At 35.6% G+C, this 22,488-nt stretch overlaps 1 protein-coding gene across 4 annotated transcripts in view; it reads left to right on the top strand.

The window, feature by feature from the left end:
• NAA35 (N-alpha-acetyltransferase 35, NatC auxiliary subunit) overlaps nucleotides 1–22,488 on the top strand; it is a 102,915-nt gene that overhangs the window by 6,548 nt on the left and 73,879 nt on the right. For all 4 annotated transcript variants that reach the window (XM_070495896.1, XM_070495897.1, XM_070495895.1 and 1 more), the window contains exons 3-6: nucleotides 4,290–4,323; nucleotides 8,019–8,133; nucleotides 9,270–9,344; nucleotides 11,268–11,435. In XM_070495896.1, the coding sequence (XP_070351997.1) occupies nucleotides 4,290–4,323; nucleotides 8,019–8,133; nucleotides 9,270–9,344; nucleotides 11,268–11,435 (392 nt within the window). The remainder of the gene's footprint in view (nucleotides 1–4,289; nucleotides 4,324–8,018; nucleotides 8,134–9,269; nucleotides 9,345–11,267; nucleotides 11,436–22,488) is intronic.

Below are 22,488 nucleotides of genomic sequence, written 5' to 3'. Positions count from 1 at the left end.
ATCCTCTAGTTTTTCTCTTATCTTTTCTTGCCTGTTTTCTATTTCTTTGTCTTTTTCTCAGTGCTCTGGACTGAATGTTGGTGTCCCCTAAAATCATTTATTGAAACCTGATGCCCAATGTGATGGTATTAAGAGCTGGTGCCTTTGGGAGGTGCTTAGGCTGTGAGAGTGGAGCCCACATGAATGGGTTTAGTGCTCCTATAAAAGAGACCCCGCCGAGCTCCCTAGTGCCTTCCACCACGTGAAGTCACAGCAAAAAGATGAGCATCTAGGAAGTGGGGCCTCACCAGACACCTAATTTGCTGGTGCCTTGATCTTGGACTTTCTGTCTCCAAAACTGAGAAATAAGTTTGTTGTTTATAGGCCACCCAGCTTAGGGTATTTTGTTATGGCAGCCCAAATAGACTCAGACTCTCGACTTTATCTTCCTCACTTTCTCCTGAATTTTTCTTTTCTGCTGTAATGTTTTTAATTTTTCAATTTTTTTCTCTGATTGTTCATTTTTTTTTCTTCCATAAAGTGTCCTGTTTTTTTTTTTTTTTGAAGATTTTATTTTTCCTTTTTCTCCCCAAAGCCCCCTGGTACATAGTTGTATACTTTTAGTTGTGGGTCCTTCTAGTTGTGGCATGTGGGATGCCGCCTCAGCGTGGCCTGACGAGCTGTGCCATGTCCACACCCAGGATCTGAACTGGAGAAACCCTGGGCCGCCGAAGCGGAGCGCGAACTTAACCTATTTTATAAGGATAATAATAGTTCTTTTGAATTTTTGTTTCCCTACATAATGTCTTTGCTCCAACTTGCTTTTGTAGTTTGTTTCCTTTGCTTTCTGTCTTTCATATTGGGGAATTACTTCAGATAGCTAAGAATCCTTTGTTATCTAAGGGTGGGAGACCAATAAGCCAATTGGACGCTCTGAACTTTTGAGTGGGACTCACGGTCGTGTGATTTTACTTGGCTTTTGTATTGGGGAACCTCAGATGTCAGTTATTTAGCTCTTAGCTCTTTCTGTAGAGAAAATTGGTCTAACCTCCTTCCTTGAGGTTGAAGATCTGACTTGACTGCCTGTGATTTAACAGTTAAGTGGGGGAAGAGGTCAGAGGGTCTCACATACTCACTTAATGCCCCCTCTTTCCAGTACCCCAGCCTTCAAATAACCTTATGTCCCTGGAAACTTTGTTTTGCCCTCTTCAAAGAAAGTCTTCAGTATTTTCCAGGGTGAAGGAGGGGCAGTTACCCTGGTCTGTAAATTAGAGCAGGGCTCTGGGCTGACTGACCGCTCAGTCCTCCGTTTTAGCTCTGCTTTATCCTCACTTTCAGTGGTAAGTGATAAATCAGGTTGATTTTTGCCTTTCTCCACTGCTGGCTTTAGGATTCAGTTTTCTTGGGTTTGCTAGCAAACTACTTGTCTTTCTGTTTCCAAGTTTTCCCAGCTTTGTTGTATTATCTCTGTGCTAATTTTTCCTTTTCTTTGGGGTTTATACCTTTCTTTAAAAAAAAATTTCTCTAGTTGTTTCAGGGAGATTTCAGGAAGGAATTAAAAGTAGTTGCAGTGTTCGATTGGCCACTTTTACCCAGGAGTAAATTTTAATGAATCAGTTTAAGTATGACTATTACAATGATACTAGATTTTGGCTATATTGTAGATTCAGTAGGGCTGTAAAAGCGGGGGAATGTAACCATCATTTGCAATATTTGTAGAAATCTGTTCAAAGATCTGTAACACCAGTTTACAAATGATCTCATTTATAAGATGGTAAAATCTCTTTGCATTGCTGCATAGTTCTGTGTTTTCCTCTGTGCAGTTGGATTACATTGCTTCAGGAGAACGATCATATCCTTCAAGTGCTTACCTAAACCCCAGCCACAAGTTATGATTCATTGTTTATTTCCAAGGCAAAAGGAAGGATGTCCTGAGTAAGATATCATGAAATTCTGTAACTCATAAAATTAAGTTAAATTCTTTCTCACAGCAGATCTGTTCATGCTTTATATGAGAATGAGGATAAAATTAAAAGATGGTGTATTGTCAAGATCGTCACAGAAATATTGAATCATCAACTTTTCCTCTTATCTGTTTTTTCACTTTGCTATATACTATTGCATCTACTTAAGCTTTAACTTAAAAGCAGAAGTAACTTTATCATTATGTTAACTTAGTTCAGTGGTTTGGTGTTGTGATCCTTGGGATCCCTAAGATGATTGCACAGGTTATGTGAGGTCAAAACTTTTTCGTGGTGATATTAAGATGTTAACTTGCCTTTTTGATTCTCATTCTCTTATTAGTGTACAATGGAGTTTTCCAGAGACTACATGATGTGTAATGATGTCCGTGCTCTGACTGCTAATGATAAATGTAAAATATTATCCTTATTCATTGAATGTCCTGTGGATATTCTGCTTTGATACTATACTGAAACTTGACAGTTGGTAGTTTCTTAAAGATTAGTTGTAATGTGGAACCTGAAGCCATATTATGTTCTGTTACATTAAAATCCATTGTTCTGTCTTGAACTGTGTGTGGATCTTTTATTCTTGCCTAATATTGTAACATGCATTACCATTTGCAAGATATTGGTTTACTGAGTTAAGCAGATCTTCAAAATGTTGATAACACTTCATTATGCAATATTAAAAAGCACATTTTTAACATCACCACCAATATCATCAGAAAAGTCTTTTTTAAGTGTTAGGAAACTGTTACACTCACAGTAGAAGATAAATGTTTTCCAAAATTCTGATTTTTGCTTAAATGTTCAAATTTTATCATTGGCAGCAAACATAGTAGGTTGTTTTTCTTAAAATGACAAACTCAGTTCCTTTTTGAGAAAATGCCATATTCTCAGATCTGAATAACTTTAGTTCGTCAATTGTTCTTTCAAGTAAAAATAATGTTCTGTGGTAACTGTGCAAGTGCTTTTCCTTGAGACAGCCTCCTACTTTGCTGTGCAATGGAAGTATTTATGTATACTTCCCATTTTGTCAAATAGAATATTAAAAAGATACATACTCAAAGGTTGAGATTTAATAACATTAATCAGGGCTGGCACTAGGGTGAAGTGAGTGAGGTACTGAACATGAGTACCTCATGAAATTTTGTACCATAGATGGCTCACTTGCTATATCCAGGTCCTGGCCCTGAGATTAATAATTTTTACTCCTTCATCAAAGACTTCTTACATGAAATTTAAAAAATATTTTTGTCTTTTTTAACTGCAAGTGCACGGAAGTGAAAAATACGCTATTTAGCTTGCCTCCACTGTCTTCATTGGTGCTGAAGCTACAGCAGTTTTGCCCACGATTGATTTTTTTCCGTCTTTACACCATTGCTTTTGCATCATCAGTGCAAATGTCAACACAGTGAAAAAGACAAAGAACATTTTAATATTATTATGAAAGTAATTTTAACGTCACAGACTCCTGGGTTCCTAGACCGTCTTTGAGAATTCCTGTATGTTCTATTATGCTTTTCTGTGGTATTTTGATACATGCTTCTCATTGATTTTTTTGTTTTGGTACATGGAACTGTTAAAAATGTTATTTAGCATATTATTAACTAGTAAGATGGGTAAAATTCTGAAAACTTCTTACACCTTCCACTGGATTTGACCATCAATATTTAAGCTACTCAGATGTTACAGGAGTGGTTCCCGCCTTACCTGCACATTGAGTCACTTGGAGTGCTTTACAACCACAGCATAGCTCACACCCCTAGGGTTTAGGTGGTTTGGGGTACTGCTTGGATGTTGGGATTTTCAGAAGCTCCTCAGTTGATAGTAATATGCAGCCAAAGTGGAGGACTGCTTTATAGGGGGTGAACACTTTTTTGATTAGTTGTTTACTCAAGTGTTTTCTACATTATTTAAATAAAATGTAATTTTAAAAAGTGGTTTTGACACTGTTCCTGGGACAAAAAAGTTTAGATTATGATACCAAGTGGTTTAAAAACAACTTGAGAAAGAGCAATCAGTTCTATGAAAAAGTTTACTTAGGGGGAAACTTACTAGTGATTTTTTAAAAATCTGGTTGGTAATTCTGATTGGAATATTGTGGCCCATAATGGGTCACTTTTTAATTCTCAGAAGTTTAATTTATAGTTAGTATTTAAATGTTTACTGAGTAGAAGGCATTATATTAGTAATTGAGTAGAAATAATAAAACCATTTCTTAGAAAATGAGTTCTAAAGTCATGCAAGCACATTTTTCAGGTGCTAATGTTTTGTTTCATTTTTCTTAAAAGTTAAATAGAAATATGGTATTATTGAAAGGATTTTTCTCTTTGTTTCTTTTAGAATTAAAGTTGGGAGAACTGCTTCATGATAAGTTGTAAGTATTTGTGTCCTTTGAGATAATGTAATATTCGCTTCTGTTGCTTCTCATGTGCAGTAGTATTCCTTGAAGTCTGAGTAATTTTATATTTCAAAGCTATAAAAATAAAACTATAAATATATTTTTAACCTTAGTGAGCTGTATTAAGGCAACTGACCCTGCTTGTAATAAGAAATGGTTGTATCTGGTGAAACTGTGAGTTACGGTCCTTTCCTTGAGAGTAGATGTACAGGATGTGGAATCTCTTGAAGAAAAGATGACAGTTGTGTGTCATATGTGATAGGCTGGTTGATGACCAGAGATAGTTGACTAAATGGCTGGGTGAAAGTAGATTGAGAATCTCTAGAAAGATTAAAATAAAGGGAAATGCTTGATTATATTTATATTTCCTTAGCTTCAATTCCCATACTTCTATGGCCAGGCTCAATTTTCAGGGTTAGAAATATGGAATTTTCAATTAGTGATTGGACATTTGGGGAGGAGGGATAGACCCTGAAATTTAGTTCTTTTCAAACTCTAGTATATATCAGAATCATCTGAAGGACTTTTTAAAACACGCATTCCTGGGCCCCACCCTCAGAATTCCGTATTTCATATGTGTGGTGTGGGGCTGCTGAAGTTGTGTTTCTAGTAGGTTCCCAGGTGAGGTTGGTGCTGCTGATCCAGGGACCATACTTTGAGAACCACTCTAGGTCATCTTGATGACGCAGGCAGTTATAGGACGGATATAATGAAACCAAACCACAAGCAGCTAATGCAGGAAAGAACGTGGCTCCTGGCTATGGAACAAGAGATGAGAGAGGAACAACTAGAGAGACCTCGGCCTCTTCATTTCCCCAAGGTTTTAGGCTCTGCTGGGGAACATAATTGCCAGCAGCCTACCCTGACCATCTATTAAAATAGTATCTTTCCAATCCATATCTCCGTTAGCTGTCTTTGCTTTTCTCCCTAGCATGTACAATCGTCTAACATACTATATAATTTACTTATCTTTATTGTTTGTCTGTTTTCTTCCACTAGAATGTAAGCTCCATAGGCAGGCAAATTTGTTTTGCTCACTCATATACCTCAAGTGCCTAGAGTAGTGCCTAGCACGTAGTAGGCACAAAGTGTTGAATGAATGAAATAGCTCACTTAATACTACTATCGTTTCTGTAGCAGTTTTACTAATTAGGTAAATACCTCATTAGTTCAAGGTTTTAATTGTGTCATTAAAAACTTCTTTTTAGTTGTTTAAGTAATACATGGATACTTTATTTCTAACAAATTCAAACATCAGAGTTGAAGCAAAAACTTCCCATGACACCATCCTCTCTACACAATCCCTACTCTATGCCCAGAGATGATAACTGTTAGAAGTTATCATCAGATTGTTGCCATGTCCTTTTGGACCTATAAAAAAATACATTTACATACATCAATAAAATCTGTAAAAAGAGTTAATTGTAAATGGGAATATACACTATGTGTTACTCTGCAAATCCCTTTCCCATTCACTATATCTTGGAGATCTTTCCATGTTACTATGTGTAGCTCTACGTTGGCTGTTTTAATGGTTGCTTTTATTTTAGAAAATGGCTGTACCATAATTTATTCTATGGTATCCCTGTTGATAGACATTTAGATTGCAACATTTTTTGGTACCATGGGAAAATTGAAGACGTTTAATTTATATAAGCCTGTTTGTACATATACACATGCAAATAATTTTTAAGATAGAAGCTTAGAAATCAAATGACTGGATTTTAATGGTTCAGCCAAATTTCCCTCAAAAAAAAGTCTGTATCAGTTTATATTCCCACTAGCAGTGTGTAAGAATACACTAAATATTTTTTAAAAAAATTTTCTTATGGCCGAAAAAACCCCTTGCATCATTTTGTGTTGTATCACCTGATTCCGTTTGAATTTGAGTCACTTTTCACTTTTTTATTAGTAGTTTCTATTTACTGTGCTGTGAATTGTCTATGTCCTTTGCCTATTTTTCTTTGAATTATTTACCTTTTCTTATTTGTTTGTATGAGTTAGTTATATATTCTGGATATTAACTTTTTGAAAAAAATTACCCACGTTAAAAATATTTCCCCTAGATAATTATGAGTGTTTTACCTGACTGTGGTTTATTGTTGTATTAAATTTAAAATATTTACACAGTTGCATTTATCAGCTTTTTCCTTTATAGCTTTGTAAATTATTGCAGAGGTTTTTGTTTGCTTGTTTTAGGTTAAGAACTTAAATCTGCCTGGGGTTTATTTTTTAAAATTGTATGAGTCAAAAATTTTACTTTATCCAGATGGTTAGCCACTTGTCTCAGCAGTATTTATTGATTAATCCACTGTTTCTCCACTACAGTAATGCATCGCTTAACGATGGGGGTATGTTCTAAGAAATACATTGTTAGACGATGTTGTTGTTCAAACATCATAGCGTGTACTTAGACGAACCTCCATGGTGTGGCCTACTACACATCTAGGCTATATGGTACTAATCTTATGGGACCACCGTTGTATATGAGGTCTGTCATTGATTGAAACGTCATTATGTGGCTCATGCCTGTAATTTGAAATTTCACCTTTATTGTATGTAATTCCTACAGGAATATGGGTTTGGAGTGTTTTCTATTGGTCTGTATATTCTAGAATGCTTTTAATTATTACAGCTTCATAGTATCTTTGATATTTGCTGAATCTCTATTTTTATTGAAAAACTTCTCTTCCATTTTTGCGTATTTTCTCTTTTGGCTTGGCAAACTCTGAAAAATCCCGTTTGGGTTTTGGTTGGCGTTGCGTCAAATTTATGTATGAGAGTTGCCTTCAATAATGTCATCATATGATGGTATTGTCAGAGCATCTTGAATTCAACCTTTAAGAGATTTGAGGGATTACAGGGAAGAGTCTGTCTCCTTAAAGCTGCTTTTGATGTCTTGCTCCTACTTTTCTGAGAGAAATGATTTAGTATAACAAGATCTATGCCTTTATCTTCCTGGTAATCTAATGACTTAGACTAAGCAAAATATAAAATCAGTGGCTTGATGGCTCATCAGACTTTCTTTTTGGCTTTTCTTCTTCCTTTCCCATTTCTTGAGGCATATCTCAGTTAACGATACACTTACTAATCAGTCTACAGTGCATCATAACTATCTGCTTTTATGGCTAGTAAACCACAAATACCAGACGTGAATGTCAGGATTTCTGCATTATTTTTCGTTTTGTGATTGCCAGAACTTTGGGCACTGTAGACTGTAATGTGCCAGTTTATTGAACTTTCAAGATAAAAAGAAAATGAAAAAAATCTAAAAGTTACATTTGATAATGATTATTCCAAACATGACTTTCTAAATGTTAGTTAGAAAAAATTAAACAAGGCAAAGTGAAATCCATTAAGGATTAGTTGACCTTTTTCCCCAAAATTTCTAATGTGTAATCTTTTTGAAGGAAGCACAAAAAACATCTTTTCTTTTAATTCTTTTCTCCCCCACAGTTCATGTAAAATAATTTGAATGACAAGTACATGGGAGAATTTTTATGTTAAAAGATTATTTAATTGAAATAGAAGTGCTAGCAAGTTGGGAAGACTAAATACATAGAATACTGTAGTTATTTAAAGTACTATAATAATTTTTATACCATTGTGGGAATCTGGGTATGCTTACTGGTTCAAAAACAATTTGTGGGGTCACATTTTTTTATTTGCAGATTTGGTCTTTTTGAAGCCATGTCTGCCATTGAAATGATGGATCCAAAGATGGATGCTGGCATGATTGGAAACCAAGTTAATCGAAAAGTTCTCAATTTTGAACAAGCTATCAAGGTAGTCACCATTATTCTTTTTGTGTTTTCTTTTATTGTTTGTTATTTCGTGTGTTAAAACATTCTGATTCATAATGAAAATCAAACTTAGGGGGCTGGCCTGATGGTGTAGCGGTTAAGTTTGTACACTCAGTGGCCTGGGGTTCACCAGTTCGCATCCCAGGCACGGACCTACACACTAATTATCAAGTCATGCTGTGGCAGTCATCCCATGTATAAAATAGAGGAAGATGGGCACAGATATTAGCTCAGAGCCAGTCTTCCTCAGCAAAAAGAGGAGGATTGGCGGCAGATGTTAGCTCAGGGCTAATCTTCCTCAAAAAAAAAACAAAAAAGAAGATCAAACTTAGTATATTAAAGTGTAATTTTCTTAAAAGCTTCTCAAGTATATAAACAAAAATTAGTTATAACTTTTAATTATCTCTTTCTATTGAAATTTGGAAATTGTTTAAGGTCTTTATTAAAAGCTTGTTCTAAATTTGTGTGTGTATATTTTTTAAATTAATTTTTGAAAGCTTTTGAGTATTTATTCAAATACTAGGATAATTGGTTTAGGGATTAAATTTTTATGTATTAATATATTAAGTAAAACGCTTATGGTAATGAATTTGAAATTTACTCAATGAGAATTGATTTAGAAATTCCTTCATAGTGTCACAGAGTTTAATTTGGCATATTTTATGAAGAAAGATTTGCTAGATTAATGGATATTATAGACAAGATTTACAAGTAGTATAGTTAACCAACTTAAAATAAGTGTTTTTAAAAATGTTTAATTTTTCTTGGTAAGTAGTTTTGCTTCATTAAAATGATTCATATTTCTTAATGCTTAGAAGTAATTTGAACTATGCTTTTGAAATACATGTTGGTATAACTTTTCATTTCTTTATAAAGGCCTTTATTCTGTTTCTAATTAGAGAGGCTTTGATTTTTCTTATTGAAGACCTGTTTAAGTTATATTATTTTTAAGAAAACAGAGATAATTTGACATCTTAGTTTTATCAGATGATGAGGTACAGAGTTTTCTTAGAATTGCTATTCTTGAATATTTAATTTTTGAAAGCCAAAATGCTATTGTACATAATAACCATAAATTTTAAAAAACTTCTTATTTGTCATATTTCCCCTCCTTTTTAGGATGGCACCATTAAAATTAAAGACCTCACCTTGCCTGAATTGATAGGGATAATGGATACATGTTTTTGCTGTTTGGTAAGAGTTAAAATAACACTATTGATTAATTAAAAAACTATAACTTACCTGAATCTTTAAATTTAGAAGTATACCTACCCGTGTTGAGTATGAAGTATATGTAATGCTTGGCCTACTAGTAAGCTGTGTACATAAGATTAGCAGGCCAAGTTATGCTTTAGGGAACAGCATTTTCTCTTCTCTTCTGGGTGATTTTAGGTTCTCATTTTCTGGGTGAAAGGGTATTTTCTTTTCAGTGAAGATAATAATGTAGCCATTACCCACAGTACTCTTTTTGTTCTCAAGGTTCTCAGGGAAACAAATCTGTAATTTGGAAGGTGCCTTAGATAAGCATGTAGTTGAAGCAAAGAGAATTTTGAATTGGCTACGGAGAGGTTCTTTTCCTAATCTAGGATAAATTGTAGTAAACTGGCCATCTTCTACTATGAGGAAAATTTTTTAGTGATTTATATATGCTGGATAGGTTGTCTTCGCTAGATAGCGTTGTTTAATTGTGGAAAAAATTCTCATTTGTACTGCCTTTTTTCTTTTGGGGGGAGAGGAGACTACTTTCTGTGCATCCCTTTCTTTTTATACTTGATGTTAAATCATCGTCTTTAGAAATATGTAAAATTTATTCATTTGTTCATCTAGTGAATATTGATTGTCAGTGTGTGTGAAGTACTTCTGTTAGGTGTTTTAAATATATATTTTTCACTTAGTTCTTGCATTAGTTCTATTAGATATCCGGTTTCATTTCATCTTATTTGACTAGGGTTACATTGCTAGGAAGGGGCATAGCCAGAATCCTAATCCTGATCCTCCTTCCTCCAAAGCAGTCCCTTTCCCTTGAAGATATCTTTATTACCCTCTAGCAGTCTACCATCCTAGTAGAATAGGATAAATGGAGGCAAGAGGGAGGAGTTTTGCCAAAGTTGAGGAACCATTCCTTGAGACTCTTGGGACTGTATCTAAGACTTTGGCCTTTGGTATAGGCAGATGTCTGGAAAGCCTCCCTTTTGCACACTGGTCATACAAAATACACAGCTTAATTATAGTAGTTTTTATGTGCATCTCTGATTTTATAATGCAGTAGCATGTCTCTTGATCTGTTGCAGAATTCTTGGACTTAGTGTAAAATATAACTATATAAACTTGGGCAAAATTATTTATACTTTCTGATTCTGTTTCTTTATATGTAAAAGGAGAAAAATACCACATTCCTCAAAGTCTTAGGAAAAAAATGAGATAAGATATGTGAAAATACCTAGCATAGCACTTGATATAATAGTTACTCAATTTTGACTGACGTTGGTATTTACAACATCTAGCACATGGTACCTGGCCCATGGTAGCCACTCAGTAAAATAGTGTCGAATGATTATTTTTGTGTTTTAGAAAGAACCTCCTGGTTGGGAGTATTAAATTACAGATGGGGGAGGCAGGAAAACCATTGTATAGTTTCTTATAGTAATCTAGGTGAGATATGATGCTTTTGACTTGAGTTGGTAGTAGTGAGGATGAAAAAGAAGAGTTGAATGAGTGGCTAGGACCCAGTTATTTCTAAAATTGTGAATTCCCTAGTTTATGGGTTTTTATTGACTAAATGTTGAATTGATTGCTTTGGATGCAGTGTAAGGAGACACTCTAATTTCATTAGTCTCCAAATATATTGCAAACTGAATTATATATGAGAATGCTTCCCATATCTGTATCTTTCAGCTAATCATATTTATGGTATATGATTCTTGAAAGACTTTAGTCAATGAAAGTGAATTCTAACTCTTGTCATTTCTGACCTTCCCTTTAATCGTCTTTTAAATCTTGTCATTAATCTTATTTTTGTTTGGGTCTGTGACACTCTGGCCTTTGACTGTTGGATCGATTTAGACTTTGCAGACTCTGTATCACCTTAAACATAATCATTCTTTTATTTCTTTGTAGATAACGTGGTTAGAAGGCCATTCCTTGGCACAGACGGTATTTACGTGCCTTTACATTCATAATCCAGACTTCATAGAAGATCCTGCCATGAAAGCTTTTGCTCTGGGAATCTTGAAAATCTGTGACATTGCAAGGGAAAAAGTAAATAAAGCTGCTGTTTTTGAAGAGGTAAGCTTTTGTAATAGAAGAATTCCTGAAGCTCACTGACTACCTTATTGACTGTGATGTAACTAAATGGTTATATGATACATATTTTTGTCAAGATGTATAGTTAAAACAGTTTTTAAAAGTGATGTTACTACTGTTTACAAATTTATTGGCAAAAGTAATCCAGTTCTCTCCAAGAAAGGGCTTTCATCTTAGTATGTGTTCTTTCTGTCAGTACCATCCCTTGAGTATCCGTTATGTGCAGGGTAATTTGTTCTGGATATTGTGGGGATTCATAAAATAGAAGAGATAGCCTTTGCCCTCAAGTATCTTATGAATTATAACACAGAAATGCTTTACTCTCAGGCTTTTGATAAGAGAGAGCTAAGGAAAACAAAGATATGAAGAATATTTTAGGGTATAAACATTTTCCTGCAGTTAGTACTAAGTACCTCACCCGAGGAAGTGTTACAAGTTTTAGAAATAGAAGGATTTTTTTCTCTTCATAAAAAATAAAATTTCAAATGCTGATAATTTTAAGGGGAAATGTGACAGCATTTGAAGTTACTGATGAGTAATTATTTTTGTTTAATTCTTCCTTTTGTTGAAACTTAAGTTTTTTTTAACACTCTCGCTGATCCAAAATAAATGTCTTAGGCTCCAACAATGGTTCAGTGTATAGTTTGTAAAGTTTTTCTAAATTTATATTATATATCTGAGAATAATTAAATATATACCTAATATAATTGTCTACAATTGTATGTATGTGAGTTTATGAAATACTGTCTAATAATTATACACGTTGTTTATTTAGCTATGTATTTGAATTGATATGGGTGTCATGGAAAATCTAGTCTATTTGGGTGTAATTTTTAAAAAGATTAGTTTGAGTTAATGAGAAGATAAATACAAATTGCTGAAAAATAAATTTTCAAAGTGTACTCAAAAGGACATCAGAAATTAGGCAAAGAAAGAATTAGTTTAACAGATAGCGCTGGACCAGTTGGTTAGCATCCTTGAAAATTACTTTATCATCATTTTATATCTGCCTTGTTCTTTGGGCTGCTGTAACAGAATACCATAGATTGAGTACTTTATAAACAACAGAAATTTATTTTTCACACTTCTGGGGCCTAAGATATCCAAGATCAAGGCATTGGCAGCTTCAGTATCTGGTGAGGGCTGCTTTCTGGTTCATAGACAGCCATCATGTCCTCACATGGCAGAAGGGGTGAGGGAGCTCTCTGGGGTCTCTTTTATAAGGGCACTAAGCTCATTTATACGGGCTCTGCCCTCATGACTTAACCCTCTCCCAAAAGCTCTGCCTCCAGATATCACATTGGGCGTTAAGACTTAACAGAGGAATTTTGGGGGGACACAAACATTCAGTCTATAACAACGTCAAAGTAAATTGCAGCTAGGTGAACTATTTTAAGTGTAAAAATGTTATTAAAAATCAGAAGATAGTTTACAGAAAATAAAATGGCCTTTAAACATAAGAAAAAATGCTTAACCTCACTTAGGAGAAATGCAGTTAAAACTGAGATACTATTTTCTACCCATTATTGGCAAAGATCAGAAATTTTTTGTAATACACCATGTTGGTGAGGGTAGGAAGCAGGCACTCACATGCCGTGTATGTGTGTATGATGTGAACATTGTTTCCCTCTTTTTAGTCTTTTTATTTGGAAATAATTTCAGATTAACAGCAGTTATAGTAACAGCACAAAGAACACCATATATCCCTCACCCAGATTCAGCTGTTGGGTGCCATTTGCTTTTTCACTTTCTCATGAATGTATGTGCATATATATGTATGTATGTATTTTTTTTCCTGAACCATTGTTGTATATTTTTTGACCTTCTCCCCACAGTCACCTCAGTGTGCGTCTCCCAAGAAAAGGGGCACTCGTACACAACTATAGCACAGTTATCAACTTCAGTAAATCTCTAATACCAGTCCACTATCCATGTTCCCTTTCTGTCAGATGGCCGCCTTAGCATTTTTTCCTCTACAGTATACGATCCAGTCTAGGAACATGTTTTGCATTTAGTTGCGTATGTCTTTAGTATCCTTTAATCTACAACAATTCCTCAGCCTTTTTTTGTCTCAATGATATTGCTGTTTTTGGAGAACACAGTCCTCTCCTGCTTTGCCTTTTTTAATGGAATATTTCTCACTTTGGGTTTGTTTTCTCTTTCCTCATGATTAGATTTAGATTATGCATTCCTGGCTGAAATATAACAGTGACGTTGTGTTATCCTGTGGTTTCACAACTGAGGCATACAGTGTCCCTGTATCTTGTCCCTCAATGGTGATGCTATTTTGATCAGTCTGTCAAGGTGTTTTCTGATTACTATATGGCTATTGTTTTTCCTTTGCATATAATAAGCAATCTGTAGGAAAACTCTTTAGAAATCATACATATATTCTGCTCATTAAAATCTTTACCTCTAGATTTAGCATCCATTGATATTGCTTGCTTGCACTAATCTTTACTATGGTGACTGCAAAACGATGGTTTTCTGACTGACTATAGCACTCCCTCCACATTTATTAGTCAGGATTCAGGGGTCCACTGTAAGCAAGACTCATACATTTTTATGGGATTGTAAATTCATACAGCTTTTTAAAAGAGCAATTTGGTAGTATCTGTCATAATTTAAAATGCTCATGTCCTTACCTCAGCAGTTTCACTTTTAGGAATTTATCCTACAAATTTATTTGTGTCTGTACACAAGGACTTTAATTGTAGTATTGTTTCTAGTAACTAAAGTCTGGAAACTACCTTAATGTCCATCAATAGAGACTTGTTAAATGATGCTACGTTCATACAGTCGAGTGTTGTGCACCCTTTACAAAGAAGGAGGTAGGTTTATGTGTATGGATAAGATTAGTTCTTCAAAATAAAGTAAAATAAGTCAGGGGTAGAAAAGTATGTATAGCTTGCTACCATTGTTTTCTTTTTTTAAAAAGGGAAATAGGTAGTTAAATCTTGATACACAAGAAGATAACTCAGGTATTGAGGGTTGGGGTATATACCTCTTTGTACTGTTGAAATTTTTGTTATGTGCCTGTACTAGGTTGTTTTTAAATAAACTAAAATAATTTTGTATAATAGAAGTAATTATAATTGAAATTCTACATATTCTCTGGATGAAGGACTTATTAACAAATAGGAGAAATCCTAAAGGAAAGGACTAATAGGAAAAAGTTGATAGAAAAAATTTGGGGAAAATTTAGATGACAAAGATAATCAATTTTTGTGTATTAAGCTCTCATTCAGGATAAAGAAAATATGTGTGTGCAGAGAGAGAGAGAGAATGGAGCCATAAAAAGAATGAAATCTTGCCATTTGCAACAACATGGTTGGACCTTAAGGGCATTGTATTAAGTGAAATAAGTCAGACAGAAAGCAAATACTGTATGATTTCACTTATGTGTGGAATCTAAAACAAAACAAAAACCAAGCTCATAGATAGAACAGATTGGTGGTTGTCAGAGTTGGGGGCTGGGGGTGGGCAGAATGGATGAAGGGAGTTAAAAATAGTTTAAAAACAGACTTTCAGTTATAAAATAAATAAGTCATGGGGATGTAATATACAGCATAATGACTAGTTAATAATACTATATTGCATATTTGGAAGTTGCTAAGAGAGTAAATTTTAGAAGTTCTCGTCATAAGAAAAAAATTCTGTAACTATGTATGGTGACAGGTGTTAACTAGACTTACTGTGGTGATCATTTTGCAATATATACCAATATCGAATCATTATATTATACACCAGAAACTAATATAATGTTTATCAATTATACCTCAATAAAAAAGAAAAGATCTCATTCAAATAAAATATAACAACAAAGCTGAATGAATAACTGGGCAATAAATAAATAAAACAGCTACTCAGGAAGGTTATCAGATGTATCATAACATTTTAAAAATTTTACCTCAATATAATCCAAAACGTAAAATTGATAATAATATATAAAAATAGATAAAAACAATAGTTTACTTTTCGTCTACAAAAGTTTTTAGATGAGTTATTAGTAAGGATGCAGTAATTTGGCCCTGTGGTTTTCACTAGTGAGAGTGTGCATTAGCACAACTCCTTGGAAAACAGTTTAGCAGGATGTCCATCAGGAGTCTGATACCATTTAAACTAGCTATTTGACCTCTAGATCTCAGCCTTCAAGAAATGATAGAAATGTGGATTCTTTATGCTCAAATACGTTACTCAGGGTTTTTAATAGTGAAAGTTGGCATCAACCATAATACCACCATCAGAGTTATGGCTGAAAAAATTATGGGTAATTTATTACACATTTTAAAAAACTAATGAGTGTGTGATGATGACGGTGTTTAATACCATGGGAAAAATACATACTTTAAAGGGTTAAAAAAGCAGCACATAGTATAAACCATGTAAAAATAAAGAAAACTGGAAAGAAATGTAAACAACAGTTGACTCCTGGCCTGGGAAGGTTATTTTTTTCCTGTTTCCCTAAACTTTTCTGATACTCCAGATAAGTTTGTCTCAGTTTAATAATTAGGGAAAAATTGATTGCCTAGTGAAACTCCTTAAGAGACCTGGTAATGAATAAGTAAGAATGAACTATAATGATTTCTTTTTTTGAAATGAATACTTTGGAAGTTCTGATGTGCTGGTCTGCTTTGTTCTCAGATATGTCTGCTTTGTATTTACTCCTGAACTGGAGACACATTCAGCTGCCTGAAGGTGTTTCTTTCATAATACCTGCTCATATGTGCAAAATTCCCCCACAAAACCACCTTTCCTCTTGCTTTCTATATCTTGCAAAATGGTGTCTTCAGTGTTATCTTTGATTACAGCTTTTTTTTAAAAAACCCCCCACATCCAGATGATTTTAATTTTGCCTTGCAAATATCTTGAATGTGGGCACCGATTTTTCTTCTTTGGTTGTTTCTGCTTTAGTTCATACCTGTGTCAGCTGTAGGTTTAGGCTCCTGTGAGAGTTTCTCAACTCTTCTTTCTGGCCCAGTCTTTCCCTTTAGACCACCAGTGATCTTAAAAATAGGAAATCAGTTTTCTATTTGACAATTTTTTAGTAAAAGTAATAATACTTTTACATAATATACGAAGTCAAATAGCCCATAAGACTTGTAATGAAAAATGGTAGTTCTCTGCTCTTTCCTTATCCATTCCATAATAATATTCAATTCTTTTAGCTTTTTCCTACTATTTATTTCCATATTTCTGGACAATAGGCTTGTATTCCAATTTTTGGATTTAAGGATTTAAGAATTTTTAACTGTGGTATGTCAGCACATTTTTAGCATATATTTAGCATTCAAACATTACCCCTTCCTCTACCCCAAATAGTATTTGTTGGTTAAATCATTATTCAGTGCTGACACTATTGCGATTGTATAAATATTGACAGATGAGCCAAAGTAGTATATGCTTACATTTCCTTTCTCATGCAGATTTTTATTTTTCTTGGTGATAATAACTGCCTCTTTCTGGGTTGCTTAGTTTTCTGTGTACTACTTCTTAATTCTTCCCCTCCCATTCTTATGAAACACATTAGGTAATCTATCTGTTGTTTATGTAGTTTTTGAAATGCTCCTTTTTAAACTCTTTTGTTCTCCAGCTTCAGGCTGGATCAGTTGTCTTCTAGTCCCACTACACAGCTGTCATTCCAGGTTTCTCTTTACCATTCCTGGGAATTCCATTTCCTTCTCTTTTTTGTTAGATCTCTGGTTACCTGGATCTCATGCCTTTGTTGTTCTTAGTTTAGTACATTGCTTGGTGCAGCATCTCTGGTTCTATGGGGAGAAAGGAAGGGAATTTATTTTTTTTGTGAGGAAGATTGGCCCTGAGCTAACGTCTGTAGGCAATCTTCCTCTATCTTGTATGTGGAATGCCACCACAGCATGGCTTGATGAGCAGTGTGTAGATCCGCACCTGGGATCCAAACCTGTGAACCCCAGGCTGCCGAAGCGGAGCACACGAACTTTAACCACTACGCCATCAGGCTGGTCCCGGAAGGGAATTATTTTGAGACCTTGCATGTCTGAAAATATCTTCTCTGCCCTCACACTTGATTGATAGTTTGGGTGTCATAAATTTCTAGGTTGGAAAACAGTTTTCCTTCAAATTTTGAAGGCATTGTTCCACTGATTTGTAATTCCAGTGTTACCATCTTGATCTTTTATGTGTGACCCATGTTTTCTCTTTGTAAGCTTTTAGGATTTCTCTTTTTAATGATCTTTCCTTCTACTTGGTTGTTTCAATCCTTTAATCTCAGTTTGGAGCAGCCTGTTCTCAGACCACCACGTCTTTTTCTACATTACTCGTGTTCTGACTCCTATAGTTCCTTCACCCCTGCTTGGACTTCAGTTCATTCATCATCACCTTTTCACTATCGTTACCCTCTTGACCCTCTTTTCCTAATTTAAATACCATCTTCTTTCATCACAATTGCTTGCTTGCATACACTTCTAGCTCCCTTCCTCTCTCGCCTTGTTGTACCACAATTCTAGTTAAATCCAGCCCTTTCCTTACTCTACCGTTAAACCTGCACTTCTTAGTTTGACTGGAGAAAAACACATTCAGACTGATTTGTTCTATTTCAATGCATCATCACTAACTTCAAGTGGACTTTGTGCCCCCTGGCAATAGTTCATTCACTGTCACTCGTCTCAGACTGCCAGCACTTTCACCATCCTTACTTGAAGTAAATGACCTACATTCATATTGCACTGAGCAAGTAGAAGCAGTCTTCCCACCTACCTGCACATGTACCCTGTATTCTGCTGCCCTTCTGTTATGTAGATGAAGTTTCTGTCCTCCTATCTAAGGGTGATCCCTTCTGCTTGTGCATTAGATCCCATACCCTGTTCTATATTCAAAGATAATGCTCTAGCAGTTCTCCCCTCTGTTCCTTGCCTAATGAATTTGCCCCTTTACTAGATCATTTCCATACAAACGTGCTTTATCATCCTCTATCTTAAAAATGCCATTCCTTGGCATTACGTTGTCCTGCAGCTTCTGTCCCATATCTCAATTCATTTTTTCAGCCAGAATCCTTGAGAGATATCCATACCCACTGTCTCTGGTTCTCTCTTCTTTTTTCTGTTGAATCCACTCTATTCAGGCCTGAGCTTGTGTTCCACCAAAACTGTATCATCATGGTCATTAGAGACCTCAGTGTTGCTAAACCTAGTGGTTAATGTTTGGGCTTAAACTTGACCTGTCTGCAGATTTTGACGTGGTTGATCACTCCATCCTTGAAACAAATTATTTTCTTGGCTTTTAAGATGCTCTTCTTCCACGGTTTCCTACCTCACTGGTTGCTTTTGTTTGTCATCTCATTCTCTACACCACCCCTGTCCAATAGAAATATAATGCAAGCCACGTACATAATGTAAAATGTTCTAATAACCATGGGTAAAATTAGTTTTAATAATATTTAGCCCCATATATCTAAAATAGTAATTCAAATATAATCAGTTTAAAAAATATTGAGATATTTTGCATTCTGTTTTTGTGCTAAGTATTCTAAATCTGGTATGTATTTTCCACTTAGAGCACATCTCAGTTTGAACTAGCCACATTTTAACTGGTCAGCAGTTCGGTGGCTAAGTGGTGGCCGTATTGGACAGCACAACTCTAAACAGTGGTGTGGCTCACGCTCAGTCTTCACACTTCTTCTCTGTCTGTGCTCACTGTCTTGATGGTCTTGTGCAGGTTCATATTCTTAAATTCTGTCTCTGCTAATGAACCCCAGATTTGTGTCCTCAGCCTAGACTGTTCCCTAAATCTCGTGCTCATGTGTCCTGCTGCCTATTCTGCATTCTCCACTGGATGTCTGTGTTTCCAGAGTGGAGCTGCTGATTTTCCCCTTGCCTCCAACTTCTTCCTTCTGTAGTCTTCTCAGTCTTAGCAAATGGAACTCCATTCCTCTAGTTACACAGAACAGAAACCTTGGCGTCATCCTTAACTCTTCTCTTTCATTAATACCCCACATTTAAACCCTCAGGAAGTTCTCTGAACTGAAGGTTGGTGAACTACAGCCTGCAGGCCAGTGCAGCCTGCTGCCTGTGTTTTTTATGGACCTTGAGCTAAGAATGTATTTTATGTTTTAAATGGTTACATTTAAATAGTTAAGTAAGTACCTACACAATATTCTACGTTTTGCCACTTAGCCTGCAAAGCATAAAACGTATGTTATCTGGCCCTTTAAGAAAAAGTTTACCTATCTTTGTTTGATTAGCCTGTGCCAGGCATGGTGGCAGATGCTGGTACTTCACACCTGAGTGACGGGCATATCACTTTGCTGTGCAGGGTGAGGATGGGAGGGAAACTAAATGCTGCTTGCTTAGGCATCCAGCTTCTTCTTATAGCCCCACACCTCAGCCTTCGAAGATATATGATACCTCTAATTCCTGAATATTTTCTTCTTCCTGGCTTTTCATTGGCATCAGTTTACCTTTTTTCACTCAAGTAAATCAGTTACCTTTTGCTTTGCATCTTCTAAAAATTGCCGTATGTGTCTTTCTGTTGTCTTCCGTTCTCTTTGCCCTTTGGGGTTCAAACTTTTAACTCCTTTATTACCATTTAGTATGATTTCAAGACGTGTAGTGGAAATACCACATTTAACCAGAAGTCCAGCATTTCTGCTGCCTACATGATAAAATTGAAAACCGTTAGAGTAACTGTTCATGAACTGGCTTTAACTTTATGCATCTTTTTTTTATTATTGAGTTGTATTTGACATACAACATTGTGTAAGTTTAAGGTGTACAACATATCAATATATTTCATACATGTTGTATTATGATTGCCATTATAGCATTTGCTAGCACCTCTATCATATCATGTAATTATCATTTCTTCTAATATTGGGAACAGTTAAAATCTAGTCTCTTAGCAAGTTTAATGCTTATAATACAGTTTTATTTTCTGTGATCATTGTACTGGGTGTTAGGTCTCTAGGATTTATTTATCTATTAGTTGTGAGTATGTACCCTTCATCATTCCCATTACCCAACACCCCAGCCGTTTTACTCTCTGCTTTTACAATTTTTTTTAAGGTTCCGCATATAAGAGAGATCATATAATATTTGTCTTTCTCTGACTTATCTCACGTAGTATCCTCAACGTCCACCCATGTTGTTGCAAATGGCAAAATTTCCTTTTCTCTCATGGCTGGATAGTAGTCCATTGCATAAATATACCATATCTTCTTTATCCATTCATCCATTGATGGACACTTAGATTGTGTCTGTATCTTGCCTGTTATGAATAATGCTGCAATGAACATGGGGGTGCATGTGTCTCTTTGGTACCTGCTTTCATTTCCTTTAGATGGATACCCAGAAATGGGATTGCTAGGTCGTATGGTAGTTCTGTTTTTAATTTTTTGAGGACCCTCCATACTGTTTCCATAGTGGCTGAACTAGTTTACGATACTGCCAGGAGTACACAAGGGTTCCCTTTTCTCCATATCCCTGCCAGTGTTTGTTATCTCTTGTCTTGTATTTATTTTTTTTAGCGAGGAAGATTCACCCTAAGCTAACATCTGTGGCAGTCTTCCTCTGTTTCTTAGTGTTTGGGCCGCCAGTACAGCATGGCTGCTAACAGAGCAGTGTAGGTCTGGTGACCGAACCTGGGCCGCCAAAGTGGAGTGCGCAGAACTTAACCACTAGGCTATTGGGGCTGGCCCTCTCTTGTCTTCTTGATCGTCACCATTCTTACAGGTGTGAGGTGATACCTCATTGTGGTGTTTATTACCATCTTTTTTCTCCTCCTGGCATATTCTTGTCAACTGGTCCTGAATATGTTCTTCTCTTTCCTTATCCCATGCTTGTGCACAGGATGTTCCTTCTAGCTCTTACGCCTTTTCTCCCTACTTTTTTAGGGCAAAGTCCTACTTATCATTAAACTTGGATCCCACTCTCCTGGCTTGCTCAGACTTCAGTTTTCTTCTCTGCCCTTCCTTAGCACTTCTGTTATAACCACTGTCTCTGCATACTGCTTTCCATGGAACAGTCCTACTTGGCACCTTTTGTGCTGGTGTAATTAATAATGGCATCTGCTTTTACTCTCAATAGTATACCAGTTTGAATAATAATGGTATCGTCCACCCCTTCTCCTATCATTTTCCTTGAACGTGGATGTTATGTGTGGATGTACTGCTTCATTTTGTGAACATGAAGTGACAAACGTGGAACTCTAAGACAGTTTAAGAGCTTAGGATGGTGGAGCTGAAAGAAAGAGTACTTCTAATATTCCTGTTATTTGGCACGATGTAAGTCTGCATTGCTTAAGTTGCTGTAGTTGGATTTTTCTTTTACTTGCAGCCGAGCATATTTCTAATACAAAAATAAATGAAACTGTAAAAGTTCTGGTTTGCCTGACAAAGTAAACACTGTTATCCATTTGATGTGTGTCTTTCCAGATATTTTCTGTAATATATATGCATGTATATTTTATTTTGACATGATAGAATTATGTAGACTGCAACTTTTTTCCAGGGACAATAGAAAATAGATTTGTGTATATTCCAACACATGTAGGTAGATCTACCTCATTGTTTTTATTGACTCCATAGCATTATGTTAAGAGTACAGGTTTTGAATAATAATTATTATTTTCTCCCCAAATCTCCCCAGTGCATAGTTGTATATTTTAGTTGTGGGTCCTTCTAATTGTGGCATGTGGGACACTGTCTCAGTGTGGCCTGATAAGCGGTGCCATGTCTGTGCCCAGGATTCGAACTGGCAAAACCCTGGGCCGCCGAAGTGGAGCGTGCGAACTTAACCACTCGGCCACAGGGCTGGCACCTGAATAATTATTTTGAATAAGTATTTCTGGCAAGAATCATCAAATGATGCTAAAACTAGTAGACAAAGTGTAATGAGACAGAAGATTTGTACTTAGCCTCAAAGTATCTTTCCACGAGATATTTATTAATTACAAAGGGAAAGATGATACATTTACAGTGGAGAAACTTGGCAGACAGCACCTGAGCCAAGTAGCCAGAATTAATATCACTAATAATTGGATAAGTTGACATCATTTGCGTCCA

This window comes from Equus asinus, chromosome 23 (assembly GCF_041296235.1).
Source record: "Equus asinus isolate D_3611 breed Donkey chromosome 23, EquAss-T2T_v2, whole genome shotgun sequence".
NCBI classification, from domain to species: Eukaryota; Metazoa; Chordata; class Mammalia; order Perissodactyla; family Equidae; genus Equus; species Equus asinus.
This window is presented reverse-complemented; position numbering and strand designations above follow the sequence as displayed.